Source organism: Manis pentadactyla, chromosome 1 (assembly GCF_030020395.1).
Source record: "Manis pentadactyla isolate mManPen7 chromosome 1, mManPen7.hap1, whole genome shotgun sequence".
Classification (NCBI taxonomy): Eukaryota; Metazoa; Chordata; class Mammalia; order Pholidota; family Manidae; genus Manis; species Manis pentadactyla.
In genome coordinates, this window is record NC_080019.1 from 225,180,127 (window position 1) to 225,197,844 (window position 17,718).

General features: G+C 43.0%; 1 protein-coding gene across 1 annotated transcript; it reads right to left on the reverse strand.

Annotated features, from left to right (window-relative positions):
• Positions 1 to 3,969: 3,969 nt before the first annotated feature.
• On the reverse strand, positions 3,970 to 15,882 carry SNTN (sentan, cilia apical structure protein). Its single transcript, XM_036878403.2, has 4 exons — positions 15,765 to 15,882; positions 13,825 to 13,859; positions 9,424 to 9,563; positions 3,970 to 4,752 (listed from the first exon to the last, which is right to left on the reverse strand). Exons 1-4 carry the CDS (start codon positions 15,872 to 15,874, stop codon positions 4,594 to 4,596), a joined length of 444 nt encoding a protein of 147 aa, XP_036734298.2. The 5' UTR covers positions 15,875 to 15,882; the 3' UTR covers positions 3,970 to 4,593.
• Positions 15,883 to 17,718: the final 1,836 nt, after the last annotated feature.

The following is a 17,718-nucleotide window of genomic DNA, read 5'->3' on the forward strand; positions in this document are numbered from 1 at the left end:
AAAAAACTAAAAATAGAAACACATATGAACCAGTAATTTTACTTCTAAGAATTTACCCAAAGAAAACAAAATCTGTGATATGAAAAGATACATGCACCCCATATTATTGCTGTATTATTTATAATAGCCAAAATATGGAAACAACCAAGGTGTCAATCAATAGACGAATGGCTAAAGAAGGTGTGGTACATATATACAATGAAATATTATTCAGCCATAAAGAAGAAATAAATCCTGCCATTTGCAACAACTTGGAGGGACCTAGAGGGTATCAGGCTAAGTTAAATAAGCCAGGTGGAGAAAGTCAAATACAGTATAATTTCACTTATTTGTGGAATCTAAAGACAAAACAAAGAAATAACAGTAGACTCATAGATAATGAGAAGTGATTAATGGTTACCAATGGGGGAGGGTTTTGGGTAGGTGGGTGGGAAGATTGAGGGTGATAAAGCAGCACAAAAATTCTCAGTCATAATATAAGTTGGTCATGGGAATGGTAGTACAGCATGGAGAATAGCCAGTGATTCTGTAACATCTTCTGTGTTGACATATAGTAATTGCACTAGTTGAGGTAAGGATTTAACAATATGGGAAGTGTTGAACCACTGTGTTTTATACTTGAAACCAACATAAGATTGTGTATCAACTATACTTCAATTAAAAAAAAAGTTGTTTAGAGAACTAGGTAATGACCATATGGCAATACTTGAATGTAGATGCTCTATCAGTTACAGTTAATAATAAAAATAGTAAGAAGAATTTGCCTAGAATTAGACAAAGTAGAAAGGATATGAGGTATAGGCCCACTTTGTATTCCTGAAGTATTTATATGCCTCCTTTAGACTCACAGTGACTTAAGAAAACAAGTCTCGTTCTGACCTGAAATTTGTATTAAAAAATGTGTGGTTGTGTTAAAAAAGGCAAAGACTTTCTCAGGGCCACACAGCTGGTGGTTTCAGCCCAGGTTCTCTGGCTGTCTGGCACACTTCTCTAGGCCAGTGATTTCTCTAGGGACATGGAGAACACACAGTATGAACACTCACACGAAGTGGGAAAAATCAAGACCACTTCTTATAGTTCATGCTTTATTATAGAGTAAGTATGAAAAAAATTTCAGCGTTCACTGTTCTTTACATTCAGAATTGCTGATTAAGTTTTGAAAGCCTGTACCAGGAATGCATGGTGTTCCTCGAGTGTGCTGGAGTAGAAAACATGCTGAGACCCTCTTTATTTCAAGCCACTTTCAGAATTTCATCATTTTACAGTCATACCCAACAAAGGATCAAAGAGAAATCTGAACCCTTGTGTCCTAGATTGACAGAGACTGGCACAATAAATCTTGCAGGCGCAAATTGCCTGCGCCCCTGTCACCCTTTGTCTGTGTGCCACACCAGCCTTTGCTGGGTTGCTCTACCAATGCCGAAGGTCGGCTGATGAGCAGGACTCCTGTTGGTGTTCTTCCAGCCATTCCCCCCTTTCTTGCAAAGGACTATTTAAAGCACAGTTCCCAATCTCATACTTGGATACATGTCTAGATGCAAATATAAAGAAAATTAGGGGTTCTAGGACTGGGTATGTTTCTATCATGCTCACCAAATTGCAAGGGTGCTCACAGCCCTCATACAGGAATATCTGAACTCTATTTAATCACAGGAAAACTTACCAGGCAGGATCAGGTTAGCTCCTTTTATACAGTAACAATGCAAGAAAGAAATTCACTTGGAATAACACATGAGATTATTCCATCAAGACACTTTTTGCGGAGCCCATACCTGAGAAGCAAATGACCTTGCCCCTCTAGTCCAAGTTACGGATTTGGTGGTGGAGATTCTTATGATTTCCTCTGCCTATCATTTCTCCCCCAGTTTCCCCCTCCTTTCTTTAGAACCTGGGCATATACTTTGAAAGAGTCTGTTTCCGTGGTCCCTGCTGAGTGGGTACGTGACTTGCCTCCCAACCGCAGACAACTAGATCAGGAGCCCCTACTCAGACTCAGACTATCAGATTTTCTCTCTTGGGTATTGCAATTGGGCTTCTGAGATGCTGTTGAGAGTTTGCTGAGCATTTAAAGAAAGAAGTAAAGCCAGCAATGGCAACATTGTGTTTCCTTTTGTGCCAAGAAGCAGAAAGACCTCACCGAGAGATAGAAATAGAGAGACAGAAATAGAAATGAGAGAGAGAATGCAGATGAATGACCACTTGCAGAGAGAAGCAGAGACAAAAAAAAAATTATTTTAAGAGATCCTAAGAACAAAATCTTGGTTTATCTTTCAGTTATGGTTTCTGGTATTTGTGGACATAAATGGCACTCTCTGCCCTTTTATTTCATTATGTGCCCTGCACCTTAGTGATAAATACAACTCTGTCCTTTTCCCCTTGTGTGTGTGTATGTGTATGGTTTGAGTGGGTTTTCCTTGGAACCAAAGGATCCCAAGACAACTTTGTATCCATAATCTCAGTAACACTTGCAAGATGGCACCTTTGTTTTAAGAACAGAGCTCATGTAACATCTGTGTTGATGGACAGTATCTACACTAGTTGGGGTGAGGATTTAATAATGTATATAACTGTTGAATCACTATGTTGAATACATGAAACCAATATAATATTGTATATCAACTATACTTTAATTAAAAAAAATAGAGCTCACAGTCCTGGGACCAGAACCACGAAGTGAGGGAGGCTCCTGTGCCCTAGTTACCAGCACCGCTCGCATTGAGGGACCCATCCCTGATGTTTCACGTACTTTTGCTGTTTTGATTCTTTGCATCAGGCTAAAATGGATTCTATAATCGATATCCTCCTCAGAGGAGTGTGACTTCCCATCTGGGTGGATTTTCAAAAATTCTTACTGGGAGCCCAGAGGGTTGGAATGGCTCTAGTATTCCTCCTGACACCATTGGCCAGGGTCCCTTTTTTTCCTTCTCTGAAAGGTGTGAATTTGACCTTCTCGTTGGTCACCAAGATTGCCACATTCAGCTACTTGTGACTGAGATACAAAGGACTTTGAGGAACACAGCCTACAGAGTTCTATTTGAGGAATGCCAAATGGTTCTCCAGACCCAGCTGGTACTGCTCTCTCACACAGTGCCTGAAATGTGCAGTTATTTTTGTTGAATTATGATATTATTGCTCATGACAAAGTCTAATATTAAACAAAATTAACAATGCCCACAGGAAGGGCAGAGAACGCAAACCTGCCAATTATGTGGCTTTGGGAAAATTTTTTAAAAACCCGTGCTTCAGTTTCCTCATCTACAAGATGATAAGACTAACACTTACCTCAGAGGGTTGTTATGGGGTTACGTGGGTTAATATTTTCAAGCCCATAAATCAGCGCCTCGTACATAGTATGAGCCCCGTTGAACACATGTACCTCCTGTTAAAATGGTGATAGAGGGTAAAGTCTGGGGCTTCCCCTTACACGGTAGGTCAACTCTTGGACTTAGAATGTCTGAGGGTTTGAGAGTGGGGAGGGCCAAGGAGTTGGGCCTGAGGAATCTGGAGCCCTACAGGAAGGGATAACACTCCACCCGACTGGGAGTGAAGGCCTGCCTCTTCAAAGGGTTGCTTACCACATGTATGTGAGGCTGGGAAGAAAAGAGGAGCCAAGAGAGGGGACTTAGGAGTGACAAAAATTTTACAATGAATAAAAGTCTTTGTGAAAATCTGTCTCAAAGTTTCTAGGAGATTTGGGTCTGTGGAACGTTTCCAGTTTAATATTCTCAAGGAATCATTGCTTAAACCATAGTCAGAGATTAAAAGGATACTGGGATTTGGGGTTTTCAGTCATTTTATTTAGGGCATAAAGTAAAACTCACCCATTTTAGTGCACAGCTTTTAGAGTTTGACAAATGCATACAGTCATGTAACCACCACCACAATCAAGATATGGAATACTGTCGCCGCCCACCAATCCCCCGCCCCAAATTTCCTCATGCCTATTTGTGCACAACTCCACTTCCCACCCATAGACAGCCCTGGCAACCACTGAGAGAGAGAATGCAGACTAACGACCACTTTTTGTGTCTCCTTTTCCCCTGCAGTTCTGCCTTCTGCAGAATGTCGGTAAAGCTTCTCTGACCTTTGGGCCAAGGACAGATGACAGCTCTTTCAGCTTCCCGATGCCTTTATCACAGTCACAGTTATACTGTATATGCAATTGGTTGATAAATTATTCAGTGTCCATCTCTTCTGCTAGACTTTCCACAGGTGTATCTAAGGGCAGAGATTGACTACTTCACTACTGTATCCTCAACAGTACCGTCAAGTAGAGGCTCAACAAATATTGTTCAGTAGATGAATGGGTGACCCCATGACTTTAAGGAAAGTCTCTAAGTCACTAATGACTCAGCACAAGCAGTTTGATATTCAGTGATATCATCTATCATATTGTAAATACCCAGAAACTCTATTATTGAAACATTCCAGAAGAGTATGCATATACTTTCTGAGTTATATGGGGTCTGAATATTAGCAATCGAAACTATGTCTGGCCATCAGTATGTTTAACTAAAAATAAAATGGAGATATCTTTAGTCATGCAACACTGTCTATTGCTAGTATTTTGTCTAACTATGTACTTAAATCTGTTCATTTCATAATTTTTACACTCCATATATTTTGTAGCAGATCTGATGTTACAGTGATGCTTAAGACCAAGATCATGAAATCCTCAAAATCGAGCTTATTTTCCACGTGTTCATCGAGTTCAGAAAGAAGGTCTTTGTATTTTGGCTTGGTTTCTTGTCCCTGTGAGAATGAAGAATAAGTAAAAACCAAATTCATTGTGCCACCTTGGTTTTAGAGAGAACATGCGACAGTAAACATGTTATTAACAATCACAATATGTCGAGTTGCTTCCAGGGCTACCGGTCAAGCAGTGTGTTAAATCTTCTCATGGGTTATCTCACTGAAAGCTCACAGTGACCTTATTGAATAGGTACTATTATTATCTCCACTTTACAGATGCAGTATCAGACTCGGTAATAATTAAGAAACTTTCCCCAAGCGTGACAGCCATTGGTGCAGAGCCAGGATTCGTAGCATTGACTACATGATTCCAGAGCCTGTACTGTACTCCTAACTGCTAAATTATCCCACCTCTCTATAAACTCAGATATTGTTCTATTTTCAGATTTTCAAGATATAATCTCAAAACATAATCTTGTTATGAGAGGTCTCCATTTTGTGTTTCACTGAACAATACAATTATCCAGAAATATGGAATAAAATAAGCTACTAGAAAAGTACATGCTTTGGAAGATTGTTCAGCATTTAGTTGGATCATAAATCAACTCCCATAAGTCCTCATAAGCAGACTGAAGGAAAACATGAACAGTGGAGAGGCTTTTTAGTTTCCAACCACAGCTTGTGAAATATCTTCCCAAGTGGCATTAAAAATGTTAAGGTCATTTGATTCACTGCTATTCTAGCTGTGTTTGCATTTAGCTCAACCCCAAATGCTCACCCATGTGCTGTAAAAACCACCACAGCAACGGCTAAGGCACCTTAGGAATGATGATACATTCCTCTTGAGGCTCAGATCATTCCTGTTCCTCTAGGCCCATTCTCCTCAAGAGGTGCTGTCTCCCTCGCCCTCCAAGGGAGCTGAGCACTAGCTGGAAGGGTCGGACCCAAGACAGAAACAGGAACGCTGTTGTAGGGCAGTGGCGCAGTCACTGCTCACAGGTCAGAGGTGGCTGCAGGTCTTCTCTCTTCTTTCTGATGACCAAGCTCCAGCCTCTGGCGCACTGACCTACCACCCTGCTTTTGTATCTTCTTAACAGAGCCTCACGTGGTCAGTTTTACTACAGGTGACCGACTACAGAGTGTGAAGGTCCTCCAGGTGATGTTTAGGCTGGTAACAAAGGGGTCCCTTCAGAACCCAGGCCTCAGTCAAAAGGTCCTGCTCAGTTAGTGGAGAACTCCCCTTGGGAACTGAGGGGGAGGCCATTAGTAATGAAGAGGCTGCTGCCTTTTGCCACAGACTTGTGCGCCCACACCTGCCAGAGGGGGATCTCACAGAGATGGGTGGTTGGTCCAAGGCAGCGTTCTGACGTTACTTGACATGTTTGCCTGGTGAAGTTAGCTATCGCCATTAATACTGAGAATGGCCCCGGGATGGCCTGACCCAGGAGCCCCCTGAAATTCCGCCTCTGGTTCCCGTAACCTTTCCTCTTGAGCAGGAAGCAGGATGGCACCGAGGCCTGGGCATGTCTGCCGCTAGAGATCCAGAACCAGGCTGCCTTTCTGGAGTTTACCCTACACCGGGGGACGTGAGGGTGAGGGTGCCATTCCTAATGATTCTGGTGTGGATCTTTTTCCTCTGGTGTTCTCAGAGGGGATGATGGGTTACAGCGGTGCCCCTTATCTGCAGGTTCAGTTACCGGCTGCCAACATCAGTCCCAAACCACATGACCTTCCCTCTGCCCAATCTTCAGGTCAGTACCGTAGCAGCCACATCACAATGCCTGCACCGCTCACCTCACTTCGTCTTGTCTCGCAGGCATTTGCCATCTCACATCATCCCAAGAAGGGTGAGTACAGCACAATGAGATATTTTGAGAAAAAGGGAGACCACATTCACCTAACTTTATTGTGTATATTCTTATAATTGGTCTATTTTATTATTACTTATTGTTAATCACTTACTGTGCCTAATTTATAAATTAAACGTCATCATAGGTATGCATGTTTAGGAAAAACATAGTATACATAAGGTTTGGTACTGTCTGTGGTTGCAGGGATCCACCGGGGCTCTTGGAGATCATTTTCCTACTTGTTAAAATCTCCCTGACAATTGCCAGGCCACCAGGCACACAGGTGCTTTTTCTTTCAGGCCTCTGCTGCAGGCAAATGTTATAGGATTTATTCACCCACCCTTTCCTTAAAGACTCCCCAGAACTCTTTACTTAACAAATTAGGCCAGATATTTCTGGCTAAAAATATAGGAGCTCTTGAAAAAGTTTTTTTGAAAAATAATAAATGTTTAATATTGCACATGGAGGAAAAGATATTCTTTATAAGGTGAATGTAAAAATAACCCTTTATCTCATAACCCAAGATAGTTAACTATTAACATTTTTCTCCAGTCACTTTTCCGTGTATCACACTGTGGTCTCCCCCCTTTGCCCCAATTTCCCTATGTCTCCCATACATACAAACACTTTTTAAAAAATTTATTGAGGAATAATTGACAAGTGTAACTATGTGTTTAAAGTATACAACATGCCTGATCATGATTACCAAGATCAAGATAATTAACACAAGATAATCTCTCATAGTTAAGTTTTCCCTCCTGTGGTGAGACTGCTTAAGGTTCATTCTCAGCAAATGTCAGGTATACAGTGCTTTATTATTAACTGTAGTCACCATGCTGTATGTTAGAACTTTAGAGCTTGTTCTCCTGATCGTTGAAAATGTGTACCCTTGGGCCCAGCTCTCTCCACTGCCCCTCTCCCCAGCCCCTAGCAACCACCATTCTATTCTGTTTCTATGAAACTGGCTTAAGAAAAGATCTCTTATTTGTGGAATAAAAAAGTCAATTTCATAGACACACTATTTTGAAATAATTGTAGATTCACAGGAAGCTGTACCCTTGACCCAGCTCCTCCAGTGGATGTTACCGTACACAGCTGTAGTATGCTAAAACTATATATATATATTTAATGGAATTATAATATTTAACTTTTTACTATCTCAGAACACACATAGAAACTCTGAGGCTCCTTCCTTTCTTTTGCTCACTCTACTGACCAATAAATATTGATGGTTTAGCTTCTACTGAGTACTACTATTCTTGGTGGGGGAACCCCTCTTTTTTTTTTGAGAGGGCATCTCTCATATTTATTGATCAAATGGTTGTTAACAATAAAATTCTGTATAGGGGACTCAATGCACAATCATTAATCAACTCCAAGCCTAATTCTCAACAGTCTCCAATCTTCTGAAGCATAACGAATAAGTTCTTACGTGGTGAACAAATTCTTACATAGTGAGTAAGTTCTTACATGGTGAACAGTGCAAGGGCAGTCATCACAGAAACTTTTGGTTCTGATCACGCATTATGAACTATAAACAATCAGGTCAAATATACTTGATTTATATGTGAATCCCACATTTTGGGGGAGCCCCTCTTTTTAAACATTTCCCCAGGACAGTATTTCCCAGAGTATGAACACATATTGCTGGTAGAATGTAATGCTATATAGGGGATGCAGGAATAAATATTAAATAAGAATTAATAGTCGTCTATTGTTTTTTTTTACTACCTTCCACTTTTATCCACTGAATTAACTTTTAGAATAGTGATAGAGTATCTTTATACAAAAATTTTGTTTAATGGAGAGTTAACGTGAAGAAAATGACTCTGAGCAAATTGCAATATAGACAAATATGGGGAAAGCATTGAGGATTGTTCAAATGACTGAAGTCTGAGAAATATAAGAAACATCTAGGCGATGTAGCTCACTCCCTTCAGGCCAGTGAGCACCTACATACTCTGGCTGCTGTGTTCTGAACACACATCTGTATTCTAAGCTCCCAGCTTACGTATCTTGTTGCTGCCTGTTTCTCGTCTTGAATGTTTCAGGGACTCCTTAAATCAACGCATCCTAACGGCCCTCATCACATCTTCCCCACCCCACCTCACCTCGAATCTGCTTAGTCTCCAGGTTTTCTCTTCTCTGGGGATGGGACCACCATCCTTTTCCTCCCACAGCCAGAACTGGGGTCTGGGGTTCAACCGTCACACGAGGTCGCAGACCCTGCTCATTCCTCCCCCCAAATGCCTCATATTCTCCACTTGCGGGCGAACCAGCGTCTCCCTCTGCCGGGGCTGCTTCCCCAGTCACAGCCTCCTTCCTCTCCCCTCGCCCCCCACCCAGGGTATGCGCCTCTGAGGGCGCGGGCTCCCGCCCACCTCCCCAGCCTCACCTCGCACCGCTTCCCGCTGGCCCCTCTTCTCCCCGGCTACCTCCTGGCCTCCCAGCCCAGGTCTCGGCCTGCCTCAGGAGCCGGGCATACACCATTCCCAGCGCTTGGAATACTGTTCTTCCCTACCCTTCTCCCTTGCCTTGCCAACTCTTGCTCCTTCTTCAGTTATCAGCTACACCCTAATTTTCCAGGAGTGCTTCTTTGACCACCTGCCCCAAGAGGGTCTCTGTGTTACTCTTCTGCTGCGTGCCCTATGGTTTCATGGTGCTCTAGGTGTTTTTACTTTTTCAGCATGTCTCTCACTGCTTTGCTGGCTTGCTAGCTTGCTCACTGCATTAACCCCAGGGCTCAGCTCACCTCCTGGCATATGGGAGGTGCTCAATCAACCCTTGAAGCATGATGCGACCCTTGAGCTGGAGTTCTTGACACTTTGGGCCAGATATTATGGGTTGGCCCCTGTGTCCTTGGGCTTGTTAATTCTCTTACCTCTGTGAAATTCTTATATTGGGTTTGCAGCAGATTTTTGGCTGTAGCTTTTCCAAGTTTACCATCAGGGTCAGAGGAGTTTCTGAAAATCAGAGCCGCAGTAGCGATGGCTTTTTCCAGATCGGAGCCCTTCTCCAGAGCTGTAAGGGAAGAAATGTACAACGATGTAGTGTAGGTTAGAAATAACCCTTCCCCGCACATGGATTCTATCTTCCAAGGAGACAGTGGGGAACAGGGTTGGAAGGTGCAGGTCAGTGTGGCCCTGTCTTGGACTCCTTGCCCCCTAATCTGGGAGTGGGACATGGGGGTGTCTGATTCTGGATCTTTAAACACTGGAGAACAAAAGTTCCTTCAGAAACAATTAGAATTAGTAGAATAAGGATGAGATTTGCACCTACTTGCCATGTGACCTTGGGAAAACACCTCACTACTCTAAGCCCCGGTTTTCTGATCTGTAAAATATTTAAGGAGCACCTACTATGTGCTAGACTCCATCCCTGACAATGATACCTCACTGAATAAGACAAAGTCCTGCTCTTTGGAGTTTATATTCTGTGTCAGAGGCAGTGGATAAAGGAGAACAGTGCGGAACAGCTCTTTGATCTGTGGTGGATAAGGAAGCCCTGCCCCATGACCTAAAGCACAGTGATCTCCCAGCTGGTTTCTCTGGTTTAAACTGCTTGCAAGGTGGCACGAACTCATTCATTTCCAGAGGGCGGCACCTAGTGAGCATCAGGAATGGCACAAGGTACAGAGAAGGAAATTCTTAAGTTCTCTGACTTCTTAGTCTTTAATGCACCTGCGTTATAGAACTCCTCAGACTTTACAGTTATTCCAAGTTTCAGCTGCTCTCTCCCCAGCTGGAATGCGAGATCCAATAGGCCAGGGGTCACATTTTCCTTTTGATCACTGCATTGCCCGTGGCTAGCATGAGTGCCTGCTACGGCAGCTGCTAGCACACGCTGCTGGATGAATGAAAGAGATCCAATTTTTCTCTACCCTTGTCTGCTTGTGTGTTGTCACTGGTTCTTATTTAGCCATTCGGACAGGTGTGTAGTGACTAATAACGCTGCACATCTTTTCATGTGCTTATTTGCCATCTGCATATCTTCCTTGGTGAAATGTGTTTTCAGGTCTGTGCATGGATTTTGCCCATTTCTAACTGAATTTACTTATTTTTTTGAGGTTTGAGAGTTCTATATCTATTCAAGATAAAGTCCTTCATAAGATACACAATTTGAAAATATTTTCTCCCAGTCTGTAAGTTGTCTTAATCCTCTCAAGGAGGTCTTTTGTGGAATAAAAGTGTTTGATTTTTATGAAATCCAATTTATCAGTTTTTCCTTTTATGAAAGATTTGTCCTATGTAAAATTTAAAGTTTTATGGTTTTATGTTCTACATGTAAACTCATGACCTGTTTTGAGTTGATTTTTGTGTAAGGTGTGAGACTTAGGTTGAGATCCATTTTTTTTTTTTTACGTGGGGGTGACCAGTTGCTCCAGCACCAGTTAAACACTTAAACACCTTCCTTTACTGAGGTGTTTTTGCATCTCTTTGCTAAAAACCATTTGGGCAAATTTGTGCGAGTCAACCTCTGGGTGTCCTATTCTGTTCCACTGATATATCTGTTCTTTTGTCCAAACCACACTGTTTTGGTTCCTGTGGCTTTACAGTAAGTCTTAACATTGCCCCCTATTTTCTTCCTTTCCAAACTTATTTTGGCTATCCTGGTGCCTTTCTGTTCCTGTATAGAGCTTAGAATGAGTGTGCCTGTTTTTGGAAACCTTGAATTGTGATAGGAATTGCATTAACTGAGAGAGAAATTTGGGGAGAACTGATGTTTTTATGTTGACTTTTGTAATCCATGAACACAGGATCTCTGTCCATCATTATACTGATTTATAGATGAAGAAAGGATATGATCTTGCTGAAGACTCACTACTAGTAAGTGGCTGAGCTTGAATTTGAATCCATGTCAAAATCATAAGCCTCTAGATGGCAGGGATTTTTTTTTTTTCCTGGTCTGTCATGTTTTGTGGAATCCTCAGTGTTTAGAACAATGTAGTAGATGCTTCACAAATATCTGTTGAATCTATGTCTGCAAAAGCAGTGTCCTCAACATCCTGGTCCTTAATTTCCTCCCTGGTTTCTGACCCGCTGCCTCACCTGGACCATGGCCTGTCCCTTACATCTCCTACTTCTGTCTGCTTGTTCAGTGGCTGACCATCCACCTAGCTCAGGACCCCAGACTCAAAATGTTCCCTGCCTCTTTGAATTCTGTTTTTAGCTCTTTCCCCCACCATCGTTAGCCACCTCCTCCCTTCAGCTCTGCCACATTCAGAAAACCTACATTAGAATTGGGATTCTCCTCAATTACCCAACATTTTCCTGCTCATCAAAATACAGGGAAATGACCTATTTCTTTTAGTTTGTATCTGCCTTTTCTGGAGTGTGTTTGAGGTGGAAGGGCTCTGTATGGTGGTAACCTTCAATTTAAGTGACTAAGGAATAAACTCTGTTTATAAATAGTCCTGTCCCTAGGAAGCAAAAGGCTTAGAGGAAACACCTTAATTCTCAGTAGGCAAACATTTCCTTCTGTAATTTTGACCAGTTGATTTATTACTTCATAACCAAGAATAATTAGGGAGACTTTAGGATGAGCTGCTCTACTGGGTCTGAGTCTTGGGGGACAGTAGCCTCTCACCCTCCTGGCTGTACCCTTCTGGCAAGGAAAGGGGGATTTCCAAGCTGTCAGTGACCTTGCAAATAATGACAATCTTCCTTGTTTACTATGTGCCAGGGGCCTTTGAAACATTGTCTTATTTGATTTTTATTAAATGCATAGAGTTAAGTACCATTGTGTCTCAGTTTTACATATGGGAAACTGAAACATGGAGAGGCAAGAATTTTAAGGTCATGTTGCTCAGAAGTGGCAGAGGAAAGATTTTAAAGTCTCTCTGACTTCAAAGACCATGGACTTTGGAATATCTCCTTGTAAGGGCATCCCTGTGGAGGCTGTGGAATCCTGACATTCTCCAGTCCTCCAAGGAAGTTCATATCTGACTGCATTCTAGAAGGGGATGCCATCTGGATCAGCCAACTTCTTTTCTTTCTCCTCCATTCTTTTAAACACAGCATGCATTTTACCCCGATTATGAAATAGCATATGCTCATGATAAAAGCAGAAGTAGACAAATAGTAACAATAAAAGATACGAGGTGGCCTGGTTATCCCACCAACACTGATGATACTTGGTGAGATGTTTTGGTTTCCTGTTTTTACAGTTAGGTTCTTCCCTTAAAAAACCCAGCATGTTGCCTCCTAATTCCTGCCCTGTCTGCCTCACAGAGCTGTGAGCAAATATGTGAAAGCATATTGTAAAGGACTAAGTGCTTTAAAAAATGCTGTTAAAAAAAAGACCTCTGTTCATGTCTGATTCCAATAAATAACTTCAAAAAGTATTCACCACTGAATGAAACACATTCTGGGAAAAAGAGTCATGTTCATCCTGTGTTTTCTTAAGGCATGGAAATAAATGTGGCCCAACGGTGCACCGTAAGGTGCCTGGTGTTAGGAACAGTGAGCGTGTGCTAGGGAGAAGTGAGGCTGCTTCAAGCCCCTTCAATCTCCTAGAAAGGACAGGTTGTATTGGAAATGTAATAGAACAATTTTCAAAAGTACCTAAGATTGTGTAAATTGTAAAACAAACCACAGATCTCTTGTGATAGTATAAAAATAATATTTTCATCAAGATGGAGATTTATTTAAATAAAAATATTAAGTCTCCTTTTCAGACACTGGCCAGTCATCTAGGAAGAAAACAACCATAATGCAGTAATATCCATTTGTGCTTGTTACTCTGCAAACACTTTAAGCCACACATCTGAGTATATAGGTATTTTTATCATTCTTACATTGTTCATGGCAATATTGTTAGCTTTAAAGATATTTTACCTAGAAAATATAATTCTGAGGGCAAATATCTACACTTTGGGACTTGGCCACACTGTGTTTTCATTCAAACAGAGCAGCTGGGGTTTGATTGCCTCCTGAGTTCCATGGAACTTTCGTGAGTTGGACAATGACAGTCTTGCTCTGGACGCACTGAAGATGCTGCCTATGAACAGGCGACTGGGCACAGTGGGAAAAACACTGAATTGGGAGTCCGGGGATCTGTGCTCTCATTTTAGCTCGGCCTTTAACAACCAAAGTTTGGGTGCGCTGATTCCTACCACGGGACCTCAGTTCCCAAATCTTTAAGAAAACATCATGAATGTTTGATGATTTATTCCCAAGTTCTCTTGCAAATCTGGCATTCTTTGATGTCCTATGATTTTAACTGCTGGCGTGCTATCATGATAGAGGAGAGGCATATACATCTCAGCCACCCCATGCCTTACCTTTAATTGAAGCCAGTTGTTTGGATATTGAAATGCTGCCAACAAAATGATACAAACATAGTGATTCTGGACTTTGGATATTGATATCTGCATCTAAAGCAAAGCAATACAATGGTTTTAAAATGGATATGTTTTCAATAAACATTTTCACTGAGCATTCTGGTGGACAGTCACCTATCTCCCAAACTCCCTTCTCTCCTTGCCGTTTAGCAAAGATGTGCTTGACCATGGATGGCAGATGGCCAGCTAGCCCACAGAACCTCGTCTTTCTTGCAGTTATGTAACTGCATTGCTAAATTCTGTCTAGTGGAGGAGTAGAAGAGTGATCACCTTTTATGTACACTCTTCTGTACTCATTCCCCTTTCCAGCTGACTAGCAGAGATTATCAGGGACACTTTGGAAGCCACACATGCAAGCCACAAGCCACATCAGCCTGGATCCCTACATGGCTGCGTGGAATAAAACGGCCACAGACCTGGAGCCCCCATTCTGGACTGTCACTTGAAAAGAAAAAAGGAACACCTTGTTCTGTAAGATGCTGAGGATTTGGAGTTTATTTGTCTAGCAGCCTTGCCTACCTAGGAATCTAGGTCCTGTGTGGGGCTGGGGATGCATTAGTGAATGGCAGACATAGTGCCTGCACTCTTGGGACTTAGAGTCTAGTGCAGAAGAAGGGTTTTAAACAAGCCAGAGAGCAATGGAAGAGCACACAGAGAGGGCAGGGAAGAATTAACCTAGTCTACAGGAAAACGGCATTTTAACTGGGCCTATTGAGTCACAGGTGAAAAAGGAGCAAGAGCGTCCCAAGCAGAGCGAACCACGCTTAGGCCCGGAGGTGGGAGAGCGCATGGCGTGCAGCAGACATGGGGTGGCTGGAACGGGGACAAGAAGGAGCTGGTGGTGGGAGGTGAGACTGCAGCTATGGGGCCACGGCCACAGCATGCCACGCCTCATGGAGGACGCAGGTTGTTATCTTAAGGGCAACGGGAAAGAAGGGGATGACATACTCAGATTTGTATTTGGGGAAGTTATTCCTCCTGATGTGTCAGATTGGAAAGGGGCCAGATAGGAGGCAGGAAGATGAACCTTGCTCCCCTACAAACAGCAAATCGAAATTTGCTTAATATTTCAACTCCCAATAGCCAGAGTGGTTTTGGAGAAAGCCAATAAGCACAGCAGAACTTGGTCATATCTTTGGGGTTCAAGATCTGGTTTTGGCACTAACTCCTCGAGATCATAACCTTTGGGCCCCTCATTTTTCCTGTAAAATTGAGAAGCTAGACTCTGAAATCTTGTCTTTTTTTATGGTATTGGTGAGCTGTTCCCATTTTCCTAAAAACTCCATACCATTATTATCTCCTTCATAGGATAAAGGACGTGCTATCTTCACTTGGTACAGTGCTTGAAAAGGATTGTATTTCCCATTACCACAATCTCCATTAGTCTGTGAGACTATTGAGAGCAAGAGCTTTATGATTTCTCTCCACTTCTCCCAGCCTTAGCCTAGCAAAGTGCTACCTAGCCCCTGTTAATTATTCAAGAAAATATGTCCACTAAATGGAATTACATGAAAAAAAGAATATTTTTCATTATTTAGCCATAATTTCACACATTTGAATGATATGAAACAATTTCCCTCTGTCATGGGTAATTTAAAATAATATGCTATACAGATAAAATCAGTGCCAATTTTGATTTACAAATGTTTCTCAAGGCACAATTAAAGAAATCTGTGTTAATTGTATCATCTTTTCAGTTCGCAATCAAAGCTGCAAATTTGTTCTCTTTGTTTTTCCAATTTGATTTAAAGGTGGATTGGGGTGGGTAAGAGGCACCAAACCTGCAATATCTTGGCTATCAAGTCGTGGGTATAAACTCGTTGGAAACACACCTGCAAACTGAAATGAAACCCAGGAAAGGAGAGCCAAGTGCCACTGACCTTTTGGGCATTTTCTTAGGTGCTAAAGTGGACGTCGGGGCTGCAGAAGGATTGTGCTCCCCTTCCAAGTGCAGTGCTTGGTCCTGGGTACTGTGCACGCAGCCACACATACTCTGCTCTCTTGTTGTATGTTGGCCCTTCCTAAGCAACAGTCACTTGTCCACCGTTACTATTGTCATTCTCTCCACAGCAACTATGCAACGACACTTTCAGAGGTGCTTTTCTGTAGCGTTATTGTGTGTGGACATTAAACCATTCATGCATTCAACTAATATTTGACTGCCTGCTGTAGGCCAAGCACTCGGCAAGATGCTGGGGATGCCACAGTGAGCAAGCTCAGATACGGGCCCTGATCTCAGCTTGGTAGAAAAGACAGATATTTGTCAAGTAATGACAGAGGAAGTCACACTTGGGAGCAATGCCATGCAAGGAGATGCCCTGAGATTGGTGTCAGTCAGGGAGGTCAGGAAGGCATCCTCGGGGAAGCGATGTTGATGACAAGCAGGCATTAAGAAGGTGAAAGGGCTGGGGGTCCACACTAGGGGCAGAAGGAAAAGCCTGTATGAGGCCCAGTGGCAGGAGGTGATCAGGAGGGACTGGAAGAACAGTGTGGCTGGACCACAGGCTGAGGGGAGTGAGGCTGCCGCTGAGGATCAAGGGGAGGCCTGGGGCTGGACCATGTAGGAGCTCGTAGGCCGCACACAGTAGGGACTTCCCCTCTATGTCAAAAGAATAGGAAAGCTTTTGTGGGTTTAAGCAAGGAGGTCAATTAAGTTGGATTTTTATTTTGGAAAAAATCACTCCAGCTTCAATGTGACTAATGGTTTGGAGGGGTGGCCGGAGTAAAAGCAGGAAGACCAGTAGGGAGGCTGTTGCCCGTGTGTTAGTTTAGAGCTCTTCCCATAAATCCCAGGAGATGTATCACCTTAGCCAAATGAGTCTAGTCAGGAAAGACATGAGCAGTGATCACTCAGACCTCTGTTAGGTTGAAGAGTGAGTGGAGAGACAGCTCGAGAGAAGCTGATAACAGTCGCTCTCCAGCTTCCGGCTGGCTGCAGGGGCACTGCTGTCTCATTGCTGCGTCACCCGTCACTGTTCACCCAAATGGCCACGCCACTCTCTCACTCCTTGTCTTCTTTGTTTTTTTTTGTTTTTCTCTCTCTTTCTCCTCCCTTTACCTCCTAATGTCCTTAGCATTTTTCATTTAAACTTGGGAGGGTGAGAGAGTTTGATTGGCCTCACTAATTGCTGATGCACATACGATCTGTTTCAATGCTGGCCCACCCCATAGGGTGTCAGTGAGCTCATGCAATGATTCCCCTTGGATCAGGTGATGACCCTGAGCCAACTTCACTGCTCGGGTTAAAACCTAGAGCTTGTTTCCTCAGCAGAAGGCCCTGGGTAGCTATCCCACAATCTGGATTTGAATAAACACTCCACGTGATTCTGACATGGACTGCACTGGAGAATTGTTGCTAGCGGTTAAAAAAGGACTGGAGTAGAAAGATGTGAACTGGACTTCTGACTCTGCCACTTAGAAGTTGTGTTACCTGGGATAAGGTCTTTAAAACTGCGAAGTCTCCTTTTCATCTGTGGAATAATACTTTGCTCATGGAGTCATTGTGAAAGCGAGATGACTTAATGCTGGTGAAGAGGTCAGCAGTGTGTGATACACGAGGGGCAATCGATAGATAACAGGCATAGAGGAGATGACGCTGGAGATGCCTCTGTCATTGGCCCAGCAGGACGCGTCGCCCACCTCAGATGGCCCCAGAGACATCCAGGAAAGGGTCACTCAGTGAGTGGGGTTAGGAGACGAACCGTGGAAGCTGGGGGTCCCACAGACTAACATCAACAGAAGCCCGTTAGCACCCTTAGTCCTGACGAGGCAAGGGGGAGACATGGTGCAGGGAGCCCAGAGAGGGCAGGGATCTCGGAGCAGAGGCTGCTTCGG

Excerpts from the sequence above, each read along its gene's own strand:
- SNTN (XM_036878403.2), bottom strand. The coding sequence starts at position 15,874 with ATGTGTGGCTGCGTGCACAGTACCCAGGACCAAGCACTGCACTTGGAA. Across the intron at positions 13,860-15,764 it reads CCTAAGAAAATGCCCAAAAG|CATTTCAATATCCAAACAAC; the intron begins GTCAGTGGCACT and ends TTTTGTTGGCAG. Across the intron at positions 9,564-13,824 it reads ACAACTGGCTTCAATTAAAG|CTCTGGAGAAGGGCTCCGAT; the intron begins GTAAGGCATGGG and ends CTTCCCTTACAG.